Source organism: Clinocottus analis, unplaced genomic scaffold, assembly GCF_023055335.1.
Source record: "Clinocottus analis isolate CAN_PGR_092001 unplaced genomic scaffold, fCliAna1.0.p SCAF_2, whole genome shotgun sequence".
NCBI lineage: Eukaryota > Metazoa > Chordata > Actinopteri > Perciformes > Cottidae > Clinocottus > Clinocottus analis.
Genome location: NW_027175931.1, coordinates 10898169 through 10921921, shown reverse-complemented (window position 1 = coordinate 10921921; position 23753 = coordinate 10898169). Strand labels below are relative to the sequence as shown.

The 23753-nt window shown below is 40.2% G+C and overlaps 2 protein-coding genes across 5 annotated transcripts in view; one reads left to right on the top strand and one right to left on the bottom strand.

Moving 5' to 3' along the window:
- Positions 1 to 11429, bottom strand: part of mcamb (melanoma cell adhesion molecule b) — a 31363-nt gene extending 19934 nt beyond the window's left edge. For all 4 annotated transcript variants that reach the window (XM_068584087.1, XM_068584089.1, XM_068584090.1 and 1 more), the window contains exon 1: positions 11288 to 11429. In XM_068584087.1, the coding sequence (XP_068440188.1) occupies positions 11288 to 11351 (64 nt within the window). In that variant the 5' untranslated portion in view covers positions 11352 to 11429. The remainder of the gene's footprint in view (positions 1 to 11287) is intronic.
- A 9913-nt stretch (positions 11430 to 21342) lies between these two features.
- rnf26 (ring finger protein 26) lies at positions 21343 to 23230 on the top strand. The gene has a single exon (XM_068584102.1). The coding sequence runs from the start codon at positions 21809 to 21811 to the stop codon at positions 23156 to 23158; it is 1350 nt and encodes a 449-aa protein (XP_068440203.1). The 5' UTR covers positions 21343 to 21808; the 3' UTR covers positions 23159 to 23230.
- The last annotated feature ends 523 nt before the right edge of the window (positions 23231 to 23753 follow it).

The following is a 23753-nucleotide window of genomic DNA, read 5'->3' as shown; positions in this document are numbered from 1 at the left end:
TTACCCATTGACTCATGGGATAAAGTACTCAGCCACAGCGTTTTCCTTTTTGGTGGACACTGCCAGTGGTAATAATGACTCACAAAATCTCTTACTGCACTTTCATGACATATTTCCTACCTGTGTGAATGTGTACAGGTGAGAGTTGGTGAATTTTTGTTTGTTTGATACAGAAGTATCTGCACCACAATTGTCTATATTACATGCAAACTGGTATTTTCAAATTAAAACTCTGACAAAAATTGATACATTAGTGGTAATGTACCAATTTGTAATGTAATTCATTACGATGTACCGATGTACATAACATACGTGGGTATATCATATACATATAAGTTAAAGATCCCATAAAATGCGCTCTTTAACATCATGAAAATCAAAGGTATCCTTCCTGGGAAAGTAAGTGGTGACCTAATTCTGCATTCATGCTCGATACAGTAGGGTGGATGGTCGAGATGGGAAGGATCCCCAATGTTTAAAGAATCCTCCACATGACAACTCAAGACAGTTGTACGGTGGATGGATGGATGGATGGATGGATGGATGGATGGATGGATGGATGGATGGATGGATGGATGGATGGATGGATGGATGGATGGATGGATGGATGGATGGATGGATGGATAGATAGATAGATAGATAGATAGATAGATAGATAGATAGATAGATAGATAGATAGATAGATAGATAGATAGACAAGTTCTAAGAAATTATATCAAAACGTGACTAATGTAATATATATAACCCATTACATTATTCAAGTGTTGATATAAATTCATATAATTTGTAAAGACTCAAACCAGTACCATATTCTCCTTAGCTGATATCCATGAAGATATAATTTCAGGCTGCTTTAGATATTGTCTGCACAAATTAAAATCCCCAGTAAAATGGAAGAGGATCCACAGGTCATAATTAAACTGGTAATGTGTGTAATCTACTCATATAATTTGGTTTTGATTGTACTTATGTTCTTGCAAAATGTTCCTGTACGTGTGAATTCATCTCTTGCTCACATGCTTTACTTTCCAAAAATCTTGCCTCTTCACTACAGGACAAATAATAAGATTGATTCAAAAATATCTCACATGTTGTGATCTGAGGTTCTGGGTGTGTGCAGCATGATGAAGCAAGCGATGCACCAACGAAAACAAAGCTCCCTTTTGATAGCATCAGATGTTTCTACTTGGAGAGGGTTGATTAAAATAAAATAACAGAAACCAAATCAAATCATACCAAAATGACTTTTTACTGAATGTATGGTGTGAGCTAGATAGAAATATATTTTAGTAAATCTCTGTTACATCAAAAGAGAAAGAACTAGAGACACAAAAATAACAGGAAATATCAAACAGATGTATTAGTAAACCTTTTCGATATACTCCTATATAAAACAAAACACTTTAAATTCAGACCTTAACAATCCTATATACATACACGAGGGATAGCAACAATTCAAAGTTAACTGCTAACAGCGACCTAGTGTAACTAAACACTGTGCAGCCACAGCAAACACATCAGTGCTCTGTGGAGTCAGCGGCACAGTGTCATGGCTGAGGCCTGACAGGTTGCATTAGGTTTAAAAGGATCCTAATGTGCATTAGATCAGCATGGAGCATTATTTCAGGAAAACAACATCCATTATTAAGCAGGGTGTTGAACTATCAGAGAATAGGCAGAGTTACTGACAGGCCCTCTTGTCTCCACTTGTGCCTGTGAAGCTCCCAGAGGACAACTTCAGATCCAAGGATCAGCTCCAGCTTTGTAGTCCTGGAGCTCAAATCTCTGATAGCTCTCTTTCTAGCATACCTCCAGTCGCATTGAGAGCTCAACACAAACAGAGACAAACACATGAGACAAAAATGTGTTGACATCGTAGCCCTATCAGACCATCATCGCATTTCAACTGAACCTCTAGCCACAGATGGGAAAAAGAAGACAGGTTTATTAGTAATTAAACTTTCACTTGACGGACGCCCAGCAGCTAGCACTTTCCAGTAATTAGTAGAGAGAGAAACGCTTCTTAGATGCATTGTGATTCTCTCTTGGATGAGTGTAACTTGATGCAGAAAACTCCCTTCCTAACATTATGATTGCCTCAAACAATTCTGTGACACCGGGTTTTCCATTCTTAACCGCTGCCCCTGAACGCAACAGACGTATTACACGTGCGTCTTGTTTCCGTTTTAAGTTAGGCTAAATTAGTTTTGGTGATGGCCTCTACCCTACTCAGTCGTTGAGAAATCAGACACTTTGGACTTTACAACATTCCTCTCAACATGTTTACGGACACAGCGAGACTCTTCAACAAAACCAAAGCTAAAGTCATGGAGTCACTGAGGAAAGTGGAGAGGATAGAAGTAAAACGCCACACGTGACATGCATTGCTCCAGAATGTTGTGTCAGAGTGACCAATAATCGTTTTATAATCGCATCGTTAGCCCTCTGAATTTAAATCAAATCGAATAGTAAGGTGCCTAGGGATTCCCAGTAATTAGCCACACTTCCTGGTAAATGAGCAGCACCGGAGTCTCTTCTCTATCGACACAAAGAGGCTAAACCAGAGGGCAATAGGGTATGTTGACCAGGGAGAGACAGAGAATAGTCTCTGTGTGTGTGTGTGTGTGCGTGTGTGTGTGTGTGTGTGTGTGTGTGTGAGTGTGTGTGTGTGTGTGTGTGTGTGTGTGTGTGTGTGTGTTTGAACGCGGAGGAGAGACAAAAATGGAAAAAGCACATAAATCATAAATTGCCGCGTCCGAGTGAAAATAGAGACCAGAAACCAACCTGCAGCAGCCAGTGATAGAGGAGATGTTTATGGATTCTGCATTCCTCTACCACCACTGCTGCTAATCAATGGGTCTGTATCACCACCAAACATGTCCTATGTCCTACATCCTAATAATTCTTACAATATTATCTAACATCAGTCTAACTCTGTACGTAGTATTTAGACCACCAAAGTGAAATCAAGGAAAAAAAGGCCTACAAGCTGAGAAAGTTTGAAGTTAACCTTTAGTTTCACACCACATATTTAAAGCACATGCCTGGCTTTTCCTTCTCAATGCAATAAACTGTTCTCATGAACACCGTAGATCATGTTGGAAAAAATCAATCACACAGCAAGGTTTTCACTAGTTAACTCCATATGTTCAGCATGCCAATGTCTGGAAAACACAGCTCCCACATCTAGGTTTGGAATTCAAGCCCATTTTTTGAGCCATATCTTGTTTCCATCTTATCAGTTTCAGATACCAGCGACAGCTGGCTTTGTATACAAATTATTTTTTGCATTCTGCTGCATTAATGCCTTAATTGCTTTCCAGGATCACACATTTGCTTGCTGGACATCATGCAGCCTACTGGATGCTCATTTTTAAAAGCTTTCTCCCTGAAGTGTAAGAGGTTAAAATCTCACAAAGAGAGACTTCTTACTTTCTTTTAAAGTATCTTAGTGGCCTGAGACCTTGTCCCGTGAATTTCATCGAAGAAACGAAATGCTAGCACTCACAGATAAAGCATTTTCTTATTTGTTATGAACAAAAAAAAACATTACAGTTAGGAAGCTATTAGCCTGAGTCTCTCGTGATTAACCTCCAGTATGTCTACATAACTTTGTCCCATATTCAAGGACAAACTCTTTAAAAAAATTACAGACGATCATTCAACCTGTCAGGAGTTAATATTCTGTCAGAGTTTATAGTTAATCTCCCGATGCCATGTGTAGATATTGTTTGTTACCTAATATATCATCTCAACCAAATAGAATTTGGCTCATATAATCTCAACATATTTTATTCCTAAAATAGTGTGGAGCAAAACACGTCAGCTCATACTCATCTACAAAAACAGATCTGGAGAGGACAACAATAGAGACAGTGTGCGTACAACCAATTGCATTAAAGGCAGATGGCAACGGTTTTCAGGAAGAGGCACGCACAACTTTAAACAATTCGCTTTTCGGGTTTGAGGTTATCCCCAGCGGACTATTAACTTAAATACACGTAGTTGTTCCAAACAAAAAGGGCTATTTCTTAAAACACAACACTGTAAACCTCAAAAGCTAATGACAACAGCGTTGTAATTGGTTTTCAATGTAATATGTTTGTGCTTTTAATCGATATCCTTACCAATTAAACAAAGTGACATTGGAGGTTTTCAATGTCAGTGAAGTTAATTAACTTTTGCCCGGATGACTTTCATACACATGTGGCCCATACATCATACAGCCCTGATCCCATCGGACATGTGAATGGTGTCAATTTCTACATTTTGGTAAAACTTCACACCCTTGAAAGAATGATCACTATTTCTTAAGGCCAAACCACCGTGTAAAAACCTCGGTTTTGACATCGGAGTCACTGTGACTGACAAAAAGGAACAGCTGGCTCATCTGGGGGCCAAAAAACAACTGTTTTGTGGCCCCCAGATGTGCCCTCACAAAACAGGGATTTTGGAGACAAAAAAAAATGTCAGATCTCAACCTATGGGTTTATTCTAATGCAGTAAACGTTAATGTAAAAAGGCAAAAACAAGTTTAGATAGGCCCATGGTTACATGAAAATTTACCACTGCATTTAACCCATTTTACGACCCACTGAGCTCCAGCAAAGAGGGTTGAATTAGGATTAATTTAGAAACAAAAAATAACTTGAAATAAATGTACAGATTTATAACTGAAATCAACTAAAGTCTGCATTGAATCTTCTGATTATATTCTTGTAATACAAACAGCTCAATGTGAAAAATTAAGGCAGGAAGTTTTTTTTATAGCAAAAAGCTGCTCAGTGTTTGTAAAGCTGCATCCCTCCTGTGGGCTGTCCCATTAACACCAGTAACATGGCAGCTGTCTGGACCCTTAATGAACAACACATTACTCGAGGTTAATGACTGATAGAACAGACGATGCACAGCCTTTCCTCTCCAATCAAAACTGCAACTTAATTTTCTTCCATTAATTCTCAGACCAACAGCTAATCTGCTATGAAAACCCAAACCACAATTATGACTTTTGTGTATCAGAGTGAGCCAGACTGGTTTTAAAATACACATCCATACAAAATACTTGTGGGGAGGAAAAACACAGTTGTATCATGTTTTCAGAAGCTTTGCACTGCTATAAGAAACTATTTTAGTAAGTAATTAAAAATGTGTAAATCAATGTGTTTCTTTTTTAATGATTCTTCCATCCCTTGAACAAACACTAGCACCCATGTTCCTTGCACCTCTCCATCACGTCTTACATAATCACAGAAGCCTTCTCAGTGACCTCCTAAGTAATGTTGATGTTTTTGGCTGAAGAGTGTTTGCTCTACTTGTCTCAAGAAGAAGAACCCACTGGAGGTTTAGAGTTTATTTCAGGGCTGATACAACATTGTAGAGTTCGGTTTGGTTTGTTGCTTCAACCATGACCCAAGTTTAACTAGAAAGCTATCCCACAGAGTCGAGCCGCTAGTTGTTATTGCAGTAACGTCCTGCGCTGCACTCAAGTGCACAGAAGTCTAGAAGATTATCTGGAAGAATAAAAGAGCAACTATTCATATTAAATTCACAAGATGAGAAGGGAAAAATGCTTCTTGTCCAATACAATAACGGTAGCTTCATCCATATCTGCTATCCATTTCATATTCATAGGTAGCATCAAAAGGGTTGAGCCACGAGAGCAGTTTGGGGTTTAGTGCCTTGCTCAAACAGGATGGCACAGTCTGATAGTGTCGGTATATGAGCTTTCTTCTCCTTGCCTGCTTCAGAAAAACAACTCTCCATGACCTCTAAATGACTTCCAAATGGGGGGAATCACTTAAACATTCCTGCAATACGTTTGTGCTCTGAATACAATACGTCAGAGAGAAAAGCATGTATCCTGCTTTCCTTCAGAGTTCCCACCTGCAAAACACTGAACTGAGCAACCGGAGACGCAACAAAACTTCATCCTGTTTGTATTTTCATTCATTTTGATTCAAGTGGCTTTGAAAGCATCACATTAACATCTTAACTTTTCACAAGGCTGTCGAAAAAAACAAAAAAACAGGAGTTGTTTTTTGGGTGAATTTTAAAATGTTCCGGCTTTTCTTGAGTTGGACAGAAATGACTTTTAATATGATTTATGTCCCCCGTTTGCCGAAGGTTTATTGGTGAGCTTGTCCCCATTTGGCTCAATTTCTGGTTGTTAAAGAGATCAGGGAGCAGCTCCTGTCACAGCCAATACCTTTCTCAATGCTGAGGCTTTTATTCTTAGAGCTCATTAGCCTCGTTTTAACTGTTGTCTCATGGACTCACAAAAACTTCAGACTTACAACATAGTTAGTAAAACCTTGTTTTAGAAAAAGTGTATGTTTATAAATGAATCTGCCACGAACTTTGGCTGAGGCCATGTATACACAGGACACTAACAGATAGAGCGAGACATTTTATCAAATTGAATTCATTATATATCAGTCTATAAATAATGAAAGTGACTTTATAAACATTTATATCATGACCACAGAGAGGTTTTGTCTCCAAATGGGCATAGAGAACATACTGCAGAAGTGTAATCACTGATCTGGGTCCTACAGTTCGTCACCAGTGAAACAGTAACCCTGCTTTACACACAAATAACACATGATGACAACAGGTCATTCTTTAAGCAATGAGCTTATGTGTGAGTGTGTGCGTTTGTACCAGGTGTACGCAGCTGTCCTTCTGATCAAGGAACTTCAAAGGCCGTGAGAGGAGCAGTAAGTGGAAACAGCCACAGAAGAGGCTGTGCTTGCTAAAGCTGATCTTTAAACTGTCTAATATGAACCAATTTAGCCTGCAGTCAATGCAAGAGCAATACATCAGAGTGCACTGTACAATGTGTGTTGAGGCGCCTCCAATAGGACTTGCCGATGAAATGCCTCATTGCACATTTGCAGACAAGGCAGATATTGAGGCTGTTAAGGCTTTCAATTGGCCATCACTGGTGAGGTGTTTCCTATAAAAACCAAACTGTGCCGCAAGATGCTTCTAACCGGATAAATCGGAAAAATCTGTATTCCTGAAAGCAGTTTGCATTTGCAAGGTCACTTTCATTAGATGTTTGCCAATTTCAAGTAAACATTTATAAAACTAAGAACATTTTTCTTTTGGACAAAGGCAGATTTTCCCCTGTTATGGTAACAGACGAGAGAACGAGGCAGAATATGAACTCCCTTCCTTCCTTTTACACAGTAAACAAGTGTTAGACCACACGCTTTTGCGAAACAAAAAAGTGTTGATATTGAGATATCATTCAACAAAGCTGGGCTGCAGATTGCTTCTTTGCTAGAGCTACGTTGTACAAACAATCATTTGCTGCTACTTTGAACGCACACAAAATGGCCCTGATGACAACAGCACCATGTCCTGGGAGCTTTCTCCACCAGGAACAGCCCCCCACCCTTTCCATCACTTGTTTGCTATATTGACCCAGGTAATGGTGATAATGGATGTTATTCTCATCAAAAGGGAGATCAAACAGTGAAAGGAAACCCTGTGCTTCTACAATTGATGCTCCCAAAGTGCAACGCCTCAACCCATTACATGGTTCAGCAGGCAGACGCCACATGAAAATGCTGTTTCATTCAAAAAACTAAAAACAACAGCCGAAAACCAATGCAGCTCCCTCTTCAGCTTTCATTGAACTTGAAACGGAACAGTGCCAAAAATGATAATAAATACGACAGGGAAGACATTTGTGAAGGCCGACTCCAAACTATCCTTCCCGATACAAAGAGCCAATGGGACTTTTCCCTTGGATTTGGGATTGCAGAAAATAAACTCTGGCAAACAAAAGTTGCTGCATTGCTACCAACAACCACATCGCTGCCAATATCTATTACAGCATTACGACAGTAATCATCTCACAGTGATATTTTAAAGCCCGCAAGTGGTAATTACTGTATGGATTACTTGATAATGGCACACACAATTTTACTTGATGTCCTCATTAGCCAAAACAACAAAGCAGGTCAAAACAGACCAGACGCTACAACAATGTCTTTCAGTGTTGTATAAAACCACCGAGATGTTTAAGTGACTGAGTGACACGCAGTGATGTCAGTTAGACAGCAAGATCTAATCGCTACTGGCTTTATAGACTAAATAACAATTTCAGATACTTACAATCATTTATAAATTCTAATTTTAAGATTGTACAAGATCATGTTTTTTTCTGATTTAAACATCAGGGCACATTTACATACTCACATTCATTACTTTAACATTTTAATGCTAAAACAGAGACAGATCGCAACACCAATGTTGACCAGTTCACACCTGATTGATTGGGTTTTGATGGGAAGTAGGCCATTATCCTTCAAACAGTCAAAATCAGACCAAGATACTCAAAACCTTAGCCTCATGTTTAAGAGCTATTGTCAGATGATATGCATTGGATTTTTTTTTTTAAATCTATTTTTATGGTACAAGGCTGACATTCTCTCGCCTTTGTACCATTTCCTTTCCAAGTTTCACTGGGGATCTGGATTATGTTTCACTAATCCTAACAACTGCAAATTGACCAAAACAATTTTGGACATCTCCAGATTGATGTTGCACCGTCACAGCCCAGATCAAATACAGCGAAAGGACTGCGCCTTTTCTGTGCGGCGTCCTGGGAAGTCTGTTGCATGGGAACCCATAAACAGAGCGCTTGAACAGCCCACAGCTGTATTTCAGGACAGAGATAAGACACCACATGCCTGTGACGAACTTTCTCCACACAAGGACCTGGTTTGAGGGGCATAGTGACCCTAACCCTAACCCATGCTTGCAATGAATAAGTGTATTATTTTTAAAATTACTTTTCATTTAAAGAGATATAGGCACAATATATGTACATGTTCATAATTCAAAGAAGATCCAGCACTTCCAAACTCTATTTTCTGCTCATTTGTGTATGGAAATAAACAATCCTCTCTGTGGATATGTGCTGGAAAAGAGGTCCAATATTAGGGACATCCATTATAAACCCGCTCTGCGCGGCTGATGCTCTGCCAGATTAACGGGCCTTGATTTTTGATGAAACACAACAAGGGCATGTATTGTCTGTGACCAGATCTTTTCTTTACAGCACATGAAAACGCAGCACAGTGCCTTGGCCACAGCAAAAATGGATGACCTTTAAATGAGCGAGGTCTAATGTGGCTGCTCTTTGGCCCGGCTTGATTAGCTGATGTCACAGGAAGTGAATAATATCCTTATCGAGGCTCACCACTGCAGTCTAACAGCATGTTGTCTTTCCTCTGTTGTCTTCAACCCCTTATCAGGGGTTGAAGACGGAGATCCGGCGCAAACATAATTTCACTCATTTGTGCAGCATATGCAGTCATACGCATATATTCAAGCGCATATATTCAAGCAATGTCTTTGCAGATCCAGCAAAGCGGAATGGTTGTCAGCCAACATCAGCAAATCTTTAAGCTGATAAACACTAAAGATTTTCAGTGAGAGAAAAACTGACCAGAAAGGGACGAGAACAGCATAGTTTCAGCTGAAACTTCAAGATTAGTCGATTAACAAAAAGTGAATCTGCAAAAATGTTCAGAATTGTTTACCGATCCTATATATGAGATTCTGAGCATCTCTATTGCATCTCAGGGGCTCTCAATGTGGCAAAGGCAAAAGGGCTGGTACTGTAATACAATGAATGTCAGGGTAGATATGGATTGGAGGTGAAAGGCAGCAGCACAAGGTCTGAAGAAAACCAGAGGCAGAGAAAAGGAAGTGGACTTGATGAGAGCAGATAGAGTTGGAAGAGATCATGGACAATGGTCAAGCTGAACTTAAACAGGAGAACAGCACAATACAAGGACAAGGCGGGGAAAAGTTCATGTGGTCAAGAACAAACAGGGATAAGGAAAGGTACAGACGTGGGGAGATTGGGAGGTCAAGACAGAAGGGAAGTCTGGCTCACAGAGTGCCTGAGGAAGAGGAAGGGTTGGAGGTGGAAAGCGCACATTGACCTGCCTTTTGAAACAAACAAGTAAATGCACACCAACACAAACTTAAAAGCCCTTCAAAAGGAAACAGTAATGTGGATAGCTGAGGTGGCGTGCCCTTCTCACCCACATAACACCACATATAAATCTTTACTCACACGCTCTCTTCTAAAAATAAACATCAATCTTCAGAAATTGCCAACCAACTTATCTATTATAGTCTCACGCAGCTATTCTGCGAAATACCCTGATTAACAATACAATAGATGATCAAATGCACTGGTTAACTTTCTTTTTTCTTCTGGCTTCACACTTTAAACCTGTGCAGTGAGAGCTGGATCTGTGTAGTTTGCTGCCTGAGCAGCACTGAGCTACTTTAGAACTGCTGGAAACAGACGAGAGCTGACAGAAAGCAGACGGAGAGCTCCCCGACTATACAACTGGACCTCTGTATGTAGATGTCGTTGGCTAAAAATACATGCAGCGAAGTCACCATTGAAATTAGCAAAGTACGACATCTCATTATGTTCATTTAAATTGGAATGTTTTACATAATAATAATAATAATAATAATTGGTGTCCAGCAGTTCCGGCAAGTTTGTTTAAAGTATGTACAACGAAGCAGTACTTTGTCTTTCAATAATTTGTATGAGTTTACGTTCCACCAGTTTTATCCATCACAGAACCTACAAACAGCCACACTACAAAGGAAATGCAATCAAATTCAGAAATCAAAAATCAAAACTACCTAGTATTGTATAATAATACATTTGCAGTGAGTATTACTAAGTCTTCTATACTTTTTTGATGAATACAAGTATCTTCCCTCTGAAATCTACTTGCTGTGAAAACTTTCAAAAGACATGGGTGAGAAGAATAATGCTACACACACACACACACACACACACACACACACACACACACACACCCAGGTTACAACAACACAGCGCTGCCGTGGCTGGGAGGTTCACCACCTTAATGTTTACTGAAAAGTAATGTATGCAAGAGGAAGCTGCACAGTGTCGCCATCAGTGGACACAAGAGCTGCACCTCGGTGGCAGTAGCAGCCGCAAAAAGTTTTTCTGCAGGCAACAGTTGACCTTGGACCACTTTAGCCACCAAAAATAGGTTGCAGGACATCAGCAGATGATTCTCGTGCAAGATTAAGAAAAAAAACCCATTAAGAAACATTATTCATTATATATACACACAGTTGTACAATTCATACTCTCATGACAAACTTGTCTCGGCTTGTTTTACTGCATGTGGTTCAGACACCAGCAACAGCTCAAACCCCTCGGGTGGCTCGGGTCAAGGAGCCAATCACACGTTTCGCGGGCACTCACCTCCCCAGGTGTGAAAGAGGGCCAGAAGTCCGACGAGCAGACAAGCATTGCTCCGTGTAGCCATGGTTTGTTGGTCGGTTCTGCAGCTGGCCGTGCTGGGGCGTGTATGTAGTCTGACAGGGACCGGTCCTCCTGGAGAACTGTGTGAAAGAAGAAGCGGCGGCGCAGCGCGCGGGGAGGCGGATGAGACAGGAGGGGCGCAGACGGGAGGTCCTGCCGCTGTAAAAAATGTCCGTCTGAACAACTCATTCACGCGCACGGTAGTTCAGAAATGACGATTTCTCTCGACACATTATTTGCTTTCAACAACTCGGTCACTGATATTTAATTTTTTTTTTGGGTCATTTATTTGGATGAAAAGACTAACGAGAGTTCAGAACCCGAGTTAAAATGAATGACTGGCGGATATTTTGTGCAGTGTGCAAAAAAAAAAAAAAAGGAGGAACTTGAGTGAGAGCAGCAGGAGGGCGGAGGTCTGGAGCAAAATACAGTATGAAGTTGTTATTTACAGCTTCTCTTAAATGACTCCAACATGGTACATCTCCCCAGCAGGAGTAATATAACTTACTAACTAATAACACTAACTAACCATGAGTGTTAAAACAGTGGTTTTTGATTTGTAGTTGAGTGTGAAAAGGTGTCACTTCTTACTCCCAACTTTTAGTATCAGGACATATAATCTACAGGCCTTCAACAAGTGTATGTGCCTGGTGACCTGTCTAATGATTCATTTAATGATACTATCTTTCAATAGCATCATTAACACTGTTGCTGTTTGCAACAGTGTGTTGCGCAGGATCAACATGAGACAGGGTTTGACCTTTTGTGAGGAGTAAAGTTAACTCCATCACAAACAAAACTTTCACTCACTCCATGGTGAACAGGTGAACTGGAGCAGCTCCAAATCGTCTTCAGCCACCAACTCACTACACAACGGTGAAATACTTAACACTTTGTGGCTGACCAGAGCACCTAAATGTCAAAACACAAACACGTTCTGATAGTTTTTCATGCACGTATCACATGCATCTGCATGGTCCAAATAGTGAATTCATTTTTGGATAATGGAAAGGTGTTCAAAAAAATTCACAAGTTCCGGCCAACAATCTCAAGTGAGTAATGGGCTCCTACAAGTACACACTTATTACACAAGATTTGGTTATTTTGAATTTCTTTCTTCTTGCTTTACTCACTGGTGTTCGGCTAAACCGGATAAATGTGAGGTCATACATATTGTGTGTGCACTCATCAGAGTTTATGTTTTATCTTAATCAAAATTGGATAAAAGCTAGAGAGTTGTTTTTGCGTATTTTAATCAATAATACCATACATGTTATATGTCAAACTGTGATCATTGATCATTTAGTCATCAATCTAACGGGGAGCTTAAGATTTGACACAAAGTTGTCAGAAACCTTAAAACAATTCACAAGCAGAACAAATCAGCTGAACAACATATCAGTACGCTCTACTCTAACTGAATTTTGTTCTCCATCAAGAATTGTTTCAAAGATAATAATTATCTACATTGCGCCCCTTCTCAGACCTGTGACAATGACTCCATCTTGGTGCTATGGATGCCAAGCTTAATATAAACATGATATGGAGTTAAATCTGACTCTCCCTACACAAACCATGTAAAACAAATGCTGCCTGCCAGAGGACATCATATCATTGACATGATGCTGAACTGCACTTATAGCAGCACTCAACACTAAACAGGGTTTTGACTATCGGGGTTTGGATAACTGCAGTACAGTTATTGCCAAACTGTAAGACGGTAATGAAAACAAATTCTCCAGAGTGCCAGAGGGCTGCCGGAAAATGACACAAGATACGGTGCTGTTCAGACTCTGGTCAGAGACCAAGTGTTTGCTTGCTTGGTATAAGTCAACAACATATATTTGTTTTAAGGTCTGCTGCCTATGACTGCCACAAAGTGGAGGGTCGCTCAGTAGACGTATACAAAGGAACCTCTCAGTAAATACAGTGTAGTAGATTTTAGATGAGTAAAACAACTTAATGTGTTAATGATAGCTAAAGCACAATTTATTAAATGTTAATGATGACACAATATCCATATTTGAGGGTAACAAATTAAGTTTCATGATGATATTTGGACCTATAAGTTTTTATTCTTCCCTAAACACATTATTCATATAAAAAAATGTAGGGGCTCCCGAAATGTGGTTATTTAAGAATTGTAACAGAAATATGTGACAGTTGAGGGAAAAAAGTATGTTGTTTCTAAACGACTTCCCACATATCTTTGAGATTTCTGTCCTGCAATTTCTTGTTATGCATCAGCCGACATACATACAATATACATCTGTGACTCTGAATTTACCTGAATAATCTGCTTTAATCTATATAATATATTTAAAAAGCGTAAGACTTTACCAAACAGAACAAGACGCAATTTAAACAGACACAAAAACCAAAGACACAACAAATGAAAAAAAAAAGTATCTTTCATTAGTCTTTGATGATTTTGAAACGTTACTGAACTCCATCCATCCATTATACAAACCGCTTATCCTGTTTAGGGTCGCGGGGCGCTGGAGCCGATTTCAGCTGTCGTTGGGCGACGGCAAGGTCCATCCTGGACAAGTCTCCGGTCTATCGCATGTTAATGAACTGTGCTGGTCAAACACATATTTTGAGGGTAGTTTAAAAATACTCTTCAACTTAATCCAGCCCATAATTGCCCGAGCAGCAGACCATAGGGGCCAATGTGCATTACAAACAATACAACACTTCCCCAAACTTTTTACAGACGGACGGTAATAAAACCTCAAACTGTCGGGACAGTTAAAACAATCGTTTAATTTTAGTATTATTTGATCCTGTGTGAATTATCACAGCCTTTGCAGCTGGACGCAGATCAAAGACTGGGAGATGTGTCATGCACACTGATCTCTGTACCCTTTACTGCTGGAGCACCATGTGTGCCATCTGATCTGAATGTCCCTGCCAAGTGGATTGCCTGGGAGTGCAGGTCAGAGCCGCATAGGAAGGAGCAGGCCGTGAGTCCAATGTCACTACTGAGAAGGAGTCCACAGTGGAGACGAGGCCTGCTCCTTACAGCAGAGCACAATCAGCTGGACAGTGATGGTCCTCAGAGGAAGAAACACTTTCACAGAAGGGGGGAGCATGTTGTGGTTTTGTCTCTGTCTTTTCCGAGTGGTTGTGGTTTTAAATACCTGGAAAAGAAGAGCACATAATGACTTATTTACATTATGAGCTTTATTTAATTCTGGTTGGATCAGGACATTTGGTCATTATCATGTTTCAAGAATATTATCTTTCTGTTTATCATAATATGGGAACTGCTGTGCTGTAAACCCTTTGACTGCTATTTGAAGTATTGTGGTTTTTTCAGATACGCTTTTTATTTATTTTTATTTGGTGGCACCTAAATAAAGAGGCCATGAGAGAAATGCTCGCGCTGTAAATGGGAAAGCCCTTCGTGTGAAGTAGAGAAGTCTGTGGCGTATCAGGCAAGATTTTTGTACAATAGAAAAAACATCCCCTTTCTAAAATAATTAAAATCCTGGTCTGATCCACAGCCTGGCAAAGAACATGAAGGACCTGGGTAGAAAATCATTGCTTTGCTCAATTTTCTTATAATCATAAAGAAGTGTAATCTCAACATTCAAGCTTGTTTTCTTTACATCACAACATACTAGGGGCGGGTTTTAGGAAACCATTGGCTTGTCTATCATGTTGTCTTTTTACCTGACCTAAACGACCACGCTGGAGGAGTGAGAAGCTGGCTGTCATCGAGAGGGGAGAAGTGTTCACACAGCCAGGCTTGTTGTTTGCATTCAACACTTCATATTTATTCAACACATATATTTATCACTCTTTAACTCCGTGCAAAGAATAAGCATGTTTCCTGTAGACCTACTATTTTCTTATGAGTATCTCTCTTCAGTTCTTTATTTTCAGATAATAAAACAAAGAGGCAGAAAAGCACTGTGTCTGCTTTTATGGGTGCTTTTAGTCGAAACACCCTCTGTTCACCAGATATCACTGGTGTTCTGTTTTTCCTTCCGTCCTCAAGCTATCAGAGGTTATTTGTTGGTGGAGATAAGAACACTGTTGCTCTGTTTTGATGGAAATATGAGGTTGATACTGAGAACACATTATTTCTCTCTCTCTTTCTACTGTTAAGTAGTGTTAATTGGGTCTGGTGTTGTAGGTAAATCCACACAACATCCTCTCTGTATGGCTGCCATAAAGAGGGAACTCTTGTAATTGTTTGACCCTTAGCATGCTTTACATGTAGACATGAGAGAAATGTCATGTTGTTCAATGAAGGTCTATTATATGCGTGATAAGTTGGACAGTATGTCGACCGAGGCCAGTCAATCCATGCTTTTTTTTAAAAGTGATTATGTATGAATGGCAATAAGGGTGTAAACTATCGTGTTGATGCTTTCATTTCCTTTGTGGTGAAGCACAGCCCGTATGGTATGTAGCGATAGCAGAACACGAGCTGTTCTCAAAACAACTACATTGTTCACCCACTCTGCATCAGTGAATTATGGACAAACCTTCAAGGTTGCATATGTGTGAATCGGGCGCGGTCCAAGATGTAAGGTCCTGTAAGTTAAAATATAAAATTGGTCGAAGTATTTTTCCCAAGAAACCCTCTTAAAATCCCAAGTTGACCATTTTTAAGAATGCCCCCCTTTCACCCTTTATTTAATGTGATACATCCTGGATACGGCATTTGGGAATATCAGGAGGAAATGGTTTTGGGAATGAGACTAAAAAAGGAAAATAGGAGCAGGAAAAGCAGCACCGCCTCCCCCACGGAGTTCCCAGGGACTGCAAAGCCTTAAAACAATCAGAGCATGTTTCAAAATCTAACACAATCATAACATATTTTTCTCTAAATGGTTAAATTAGATTATGAGTAATTTATAAAATAAGTATGTCCTTTTTCTGTCCTGGGAGTATTCACAATTGGTTGCACTTGGCTTAATTCAAGAAATAGTTCAACATTTTGGGAAATAAGCTTATTTGTTTTCTTGGCAAAAGATTAGATGAAAATATGGATACTCCACCCAGCCAGCAGGTTAGCTTAGCTAAAAACCGAGGCGAGCAGCTAGTCTGACATTGTTAACTAGCAACAAAATCCACCTACAGCACCTCTATAACCCACTAATTAACATGTTAGATATCATTTAATCCAATTCACTGTTTTATAAGAAGATATTTGTGGGATTTTCTTCATTACTAATAGTAACGGTAGTAAACAGGTCATTGTTGACACATAAACAGTCATCATCAACCTGCCAGTGATGATAAATGTAGTTTAGTATGACTGTATATTATTTCGGATTACTGGGATTGTAATCATAAAGTAGTGTAAGCAGCTTCAGAGTGGATTCATTGCTTTAGGACAGAGCGAGGCTGTTTCCCTCTGCTTCCATTCTTTATGCTAAGCTAACAGCTGTACCTCTATACTACACACAAGAGAAAGATATCTTTTGATCCGGCCCTCGGCAAGAAAGTAATGACTAACTATTTACTTAAAGGAAACGAGCAGTCGCACACCAACAATGTATAGGCTATTTAATGAACAAGTATTTCATTGAACTATAAGCCTCTCATCAGATAATCAACTGTGTCTCTACTGTGAGTATTCACACTCATGGTTACCCCTGAACATGGCTCCTTTAGAGTTTCCACTCCTGCTGCCCTGCCTTGAGCATCCTCACCATGCACCCCCTTTGTGATTGATGATTACATAGGTCTGTTTATCTCAACAGGGCTCACAGTGCTGTGCTCATGGGCTGAGGAAATTCTTTAGGAAGGAAAGAGGAAAAGATGTCATTCTTTCCAAGCCACTGAGACCGGACCCGAGAGCAAGCTGTTTTGGGGGGGGTAGTCTGCCCGGCATGAGAGACGGCTATTGTCCGAGTTGCTCCAGAGGACGGGGGGCTTTCGAGCATGCATTGGTATGGTGAGGGGGCTCGGGGGAAGAGTGGGAGAGATATTTGAATTTCTGCTAAACTCCGTCACAACAGCAAGGATTGTGACAAAGAGACACTTTGATATCTACATGGGCCAAAATTTGAACGTTGCTTCTCCATGGTGATTATATGTAATAGGGGGCATTCATCATAATAAATCCACCCACTGACATGTTTCTTCAGTGTTTCAGCCTGGGAAGAGTTTGGTATTCAGAAGAAGAGAAAAGGAAGATGAATAAATAAGGTTAATGACTTCAGTTTAGTAATTCAACTTGTTTTCCTTGTTTGGAGCAATGTATAACCTAACAAAAAAATAGCTTCCCACATGTAAAGAGTTGTTTGAAGCTAAATGTATAAAGGATTTAATTGATTAGTTGAAGAAGACAGAAAATGAATCTGCAACTATTTTTGGTGACTAATTGTTTCAGTACAGTTTTTTTAAAACCGAAATGCCAAATGTTCAATCATCAGTGACTCACGTGTGAGAACGTATTGTTTCTTTGTCAAATCGCTACGTCAATATTTGGGGGTTATTTAGACTCAGACTTTTGGAGATGTTTTTCTGTAAATAATTGTTTGTTGCAGCCATAAAACCATAAAGTTTTGTTTTTTTTAAAAGTGCTTGGCTGTTTGCAAGTTTAGACTTCAATTTGATTTATGATTGAGATAAAAATACGTTTTCCAGAAATAATGAGTCATGAAACAGGAAGCTGCTACTTCAGCCTGCAAACACAAGAACATCCTGCAGATGCACGGACAAGGTCCTGAGAAGACATCATAAAGAACAGGAATGTCATGCTGAGTGACCTCCACAGTCTTAGTCATCCTATTCATGTCTTTCTGAGTCACATCAATAAAATCTTCAGTCTATCTTTTTCTGAAATCAGTCTTTTGTTCCACTCCTCATTTTCCCACCTTCTTTCTCAGACCTCCATCCGTCCCTTGTTCTTCTGCTCAGCGCGTAATAGAGGCTGCGGGTTCGAGGCGGCGGGTTTCTGAGGAATGCAGGGTCCTGCTCTGGGTCTTGAACCATTCTGCACTCCAGCGATTTCTGCTGTTTGGAGTTTGTGTTTTCCCAGAGAAGCTACTGGTCGGCCGCCTACCTAAAATCCCAAACACTCACACAGATGTACTCTGAAAGTAAATTTATGTGTGTCGAGTATACTGGCTGGCAGCCAAAGTCATCATTGAATCAGATGATCCGAACTCTACATCCCAAATTTAACCACAAAGTCTGGGAACACAACACAAAATCTCAAGTCACAGCCACAATGACAGATTATTAAGATTGTGTGGAGACAGGTCTGCACAAAAATGGTTCGGTCACTTTGTATAGTGGACAATGAGTCAAAGTTTACCTCCAATTATTAGAAGACATTTTGTTTGATTTAACATTATCAATGTATATACATGTAATCTGGAAAAATCTGAAAATCATCCTGACGTCCCGAAATGATTGAATGCAGAAATTAAATTGGCAATGGCCACCCTATATTTCTAGTATCACTGTTCTGCCACTCACAATTCCAATTTTAGACCTTTTAAATTGTATATTAAGATTAAGGGAAATATAGTTAATTGGTTTCAAAGAGTTAGATAAGAAGATTGATTATACTATATTATCTAATTATGAACCTATACAGCCAATAAGTCAAAGAAATAGGGGGAATGGCCAGACAGGCTAAAGGTAACAAAGTCACTAGCACCTTTAAATCTAACTAATTAAGACATTATGTTCCTTTTCTTGTTTTGTCTTTTTAACATAATCAACATTTAGCTGAATACCAGCACTCTTATCTAGCAATAGTTTTTTAGTAAATCTTTTAATAGTGACATTTATATTTTATTCTCTCAAAAAAGAGCTTGAAACTGTATGAGTGGTGATTACTCTCCATTTTCTGACGTTATAAATTACATTTAACTTTACATTAGAGATATTTTGGAAGACAAGTGGCTATGTTTGCACTAATATGTTTGTTTTTGTTTCATATGGGACTCACAGTGCAGTATAGAGTTGTTGCTGAGAAATAAAAAGAGCAGACAAAGAGGTGGAAGCGCAGGTCTGATGCTCAAGTTTCTTTAAAGGGTGCAAATAACCCAGCGGGTGAGGAGTCTAATTGCTGTAAATCAGTCATCTGTGGGCCCTCAGATCTTTGTAGGAAGCGCCTCAAAGGGTTATTTTGTCTTGCTGTCTCCGTTTCCTCCTGTGCAAGCTCTTGTTTCCTACGTGTTGTTTGTCCCTTTATTCTTAGATTTGTTTGTTGTTTGCTTATTTGCATTCCAAGTAAACATCTCTGAGAAGACAGCCTCCAGGTCTTTGTTTAAGATGGATTTCAGGGTTTGTCATCGGTGACAAATGGCCAGTTGCTGTTTCAGCTGGAGTGGTGCTCTCAGGCTGCCGGCAACTCTTGCTGATGGAGTGAATGTGAATGCAAGCACCATCAAGACTGCTGATAAATCCGGAAGATACACACTTTGTGGAAGCTATGGATGTTGTGAGCCAACAAAAAGTTAAGAGGAACCACTGAATAGCCTCCATCATTGTTATGAGAGGCCTCTTTCATAAAATATAGATGTCTATGACATTGGATATCAATACAAACACTCTTAAGTTAAAGTAGACAAAACAATTGTGGACACTCCTTGGGAGGGCACAGACAGTTTCAGATGAAAGCAAGCCTTTGTAACCTCGTCATTTACAGAGGAAGGATTTGGTCGACCAGAAAACAAACAAAGGAAACTGACAAGTGCCATGCTAAAGAACTGCGCGGAAGGTTAGCGACCATAAAAGGAGCTGGTTGCTCTCTGACGGACACAAAGAAATGCATAAGACTTTTTATAGCTTCTTGCACTGCTCCTACATATCCCTGTTGTGTCATTAAGTGCTTAAACAAATGCTGTCAAGTGTCCAAAGGTTCAGAACAGGATTTCCCATGATGGTATCAGACAGAGTTTCCCTTTGCTAGTGTTGAACAGCTCAGATGGGGAGGATGAGGCACAGGGAAGGAAGGAAATACTGTTGATATTGTTCAGGATTACAAAGCTTTTTTGTGTTTCATTGTCATAAAGTAGCTTAGGTAATGGGAGAGTATGGCTCAACAAGTGACATTGTGTTAATATAAAAGGAATGACATTTGGAAAACTGGAAAACCCTTGTGATGGCTAAAAATTGACTGCAATCACTCTCTGTTTGTGTTAAGGTGTGTGTGTGAGAGCGTGTGTGTGAGAGAGTTTGTGTGTGAGAGATTCTCTCACACACAAGTGATTTACAGGTTTTGGTGAAAAAAACAAAAGGTGTGAAAAAAAATTATAGCCATTGTATTGAGTTTGATTTCTGAATCTGCACAATGGTTTCCATCACATCAGTCAATTACCAAAGGAATGGAACGTGCACCACAAGGAAATTTTCACTTCTTCCTTTCTAAAAAAAAAAGAAAAAGCAGTGATGAATTGGCATAAGTGAGGCTTAAATATTTGTAGAATGTTTAATTTGCAGCTTATCAGAGTGTTTCTCAGGCTTTCTTTGTCAGGCAAGTCCAGCAATGTGCCACACAATAGAGAGAGAGAGAGAGAGAGAGAGAGAGAGAGAGAGAGAGAGAGAGAGAGAGAGAGAGAGAGAGAGAGAGAGAGAGAGAGAGAGATTGCCATTGTTTACGTTATATAATGAACAGTGTCAGTTTTGGCAAGTTTGTTAGTGTTTTAAATTAGTATATAGCATGACACTTGTTGTGCTTATTGTTTTGTGTAATGGTTTATTTATTTAATTTAGCCCTCCTTCAATTGACTTTTACTTTGAAGGCGAGCTGTTTCCGCTCTCGACTTCCTTTTTTCATGAATACGGTTGGATAATTAAACAAGCCAACGGTTACTTTTACTTGTATTTATATACATTACTATAAATATTATGTTTGTTTAACTTATATTATAGTATTTTAATAGCTTTTTATTCTATATTTATTTTATATTTTATAAAACGTTTTAATTCCTTGACGGGTCAGTGACGTCTGTGATTGGGCAATCTCACCGGAAAGAGCTGGAGGAGGTCAGCTGCTGCGACCAAAACAAACATGGCGGCCATAGTCAAGACGGTAAACATGTCACAGCTTTTTGTGTGTTCTCTCCTTCTTTCTTGATTTTTTCCGGTCAATTTAACAAATAAGACAGGTTGTAAACTAACGATTTAACTAGTCAAATGTTTTGGGGCATGTTTTTAAACTGAAAGCCAACGTGTAACCCGGAAAATAAACGGAAGTGTCTGCCTCTAGTTTGAAACTAAACATCCGCCACGATAACGCATGTGTTTACTATGTTAGCGCGTCATTTCAGCCGACCAAACTCTCGGAACATATGAAAATGAACTGTATCCTCCATTCAACGGAACTATCCATCGTGTCCTGTCCCGTCTGAAACAACGAGCAGCATAATGTAACATTTGCGTGAACTATCGTCTGAGTATCTCGCCCCGAACAAATAAACAAGACATGGACTTTGCAGTGAAGACAATCTTGGCGCATTGAAGCAAAGCTACATTATCATGGGTTTGGTGAACTTTGTCATCGCCACTGTAGGAAAATGCCTGGACGCCGTCTGCTTACTACTGGACGTGAATTTCCTCATCGTCCACAGCGTGGTGCGGACCATCCTTGCGGTCACCGCCTTTATAACCAGCCTGCCCACCCTTCTCCTCCACTCGGTGGTGGAGTTGGGTAATTTGACCGTGTTTTGCTTGATGTCCATGGCAGAGGCGACGACCAACGTCGCCCACAGTACTGTGACCATGATGGGAAGCTTTGTGTTGGCTCTGGAGGGGCTGCTCGAGAGCCTGAAGATGGTGGGTTACCTGTCCATGCATTTCCTGCTTCGGGGGAAGGAGCACCTGTGTCGAGGTCTGCTGTCAGTGCTGGAGGGATGTGGCATCGCTGTCAGCCTGGTGGTCTACTTCACTAACACTGTGGTCAACTTTGCACTCATTGCCACCCAGAACATTTACACAGTGGTGGTCAGTGTGTGGCAGACGGTCTCCAGCCCGCTGCAGACTGTGCTGGAGCTCACGCTGACCTCCTTCACCTTTCTGTACAGCAGCCTGGTCGGGACTTCGGCTTTCCTGTGGTCACCCTGTAAACTGATGTTGGACTTTTTGGCCTCGTTGGTTCATATGTTTGTCAGCATCTTCATATTGAACATCTACGGTTTCCTGCTCACTGTTACTATTGCTCTAACTACCACCGTCTACCTGAATCCAGAGCTGACTCGACAGGCCGCTGTGCGAATTGGAGATTACATTAACTTCTTTCCTGCTGTGCACAGACTTAATCAGGTTTACCACTGCCTTAACTCAGCCTTGCAGAACGCCCCACATGTTTTACGTGGTGCCATGCAGCGTCTGCAAAGAATATTCCTTCACCTCTGCCTGCTAGAGAGAGGACTTTGGCAGAAGCTGTCTCAACTTAGCAGCCAGCTACATTTAGCTCTGAGGACACATCTTAGCAGGGACAACAACAGAAGAGTAGGCGGCGATGGCGACCCTAGAGAGGAGAGGCGGGACCCACCAGATGGAAGAGCAGGAGATGGAGAACACCAGGAGCTGCTGGACTTAGTTTTCCCATCATCAAGCATAGACAGACCACTAAAGAAGCAGTCATCTTCAGGCAAGAACAGTAAACTGCTACCCGCTGAGAATCTGCTGACTCTGTTGAAGGAGCAGGAGGACAGGAAGAAGTGTGTGATCTGTCAGGACTGTACCAAGACGGTGGTGCTGCTGCCATGCAGGCACCTCTGCTTGTGTAAAGAATGCACAAACATCCTGTTGACGCAGCCCATATATCAACAGAACTGCCCGCTCTGTCGGCACATGATCCTCAACACTATGGACGTGTACTTGTGAGTGACCAACAGAAGTGGATCTGAGGGCCGACTACACTATCAGTATCCATACTTAAAGTTTTACCACCACTGACGCTATGATGTATGACCTGTGCTTGTACTAGATTGTGTTAAAGCGTAAGTCTGGCAATTCTGTAAATGTTTCTTGCTGTCAACAAATCCCATGATAAGCTTATAAGTAAAAACATGTTAGTCAGTCTGTTACTTTCCTGCTTCTCTATGCTGACTGTGGCACTCAGCCACAAGCCTTTTTCAGTTCTGCTGAAGATGTAAATCTTTAACAACATCTCTAAAAGTGTTACTCAAACAGTGCAAACTGGTGAAAATGGGAAAGTTTTGACATCACTGACAATTCTAGCCAATAATATTAATCTATTATTGGAACTGAATTTATTAAGATTTGTGGGATTTATTGATAACCTAAAGTAGAGAACACTATCAAACTTATCTTCTTAACATTTGGTTTCAGATCTGTGCACTTTTTGAGAACTGTTTAGAAAAGAAATGCTAAAGAAAACGCATACTGTGTCCCAATTCCATCTGACAATCAACAGCTGTATACACATTGGACTATATATCTTTATAGTATACTCTTT

Bases quoted from the DNA above. Each gene is read 5' to 3' on its own strand.
- rnf26 (XM_068584102.1), top strand. From the start codon at position 21,809: ATGGGTTTGGTGAACTTTGTCATCGCCACTGTAGGAAAATGCCTGGAC.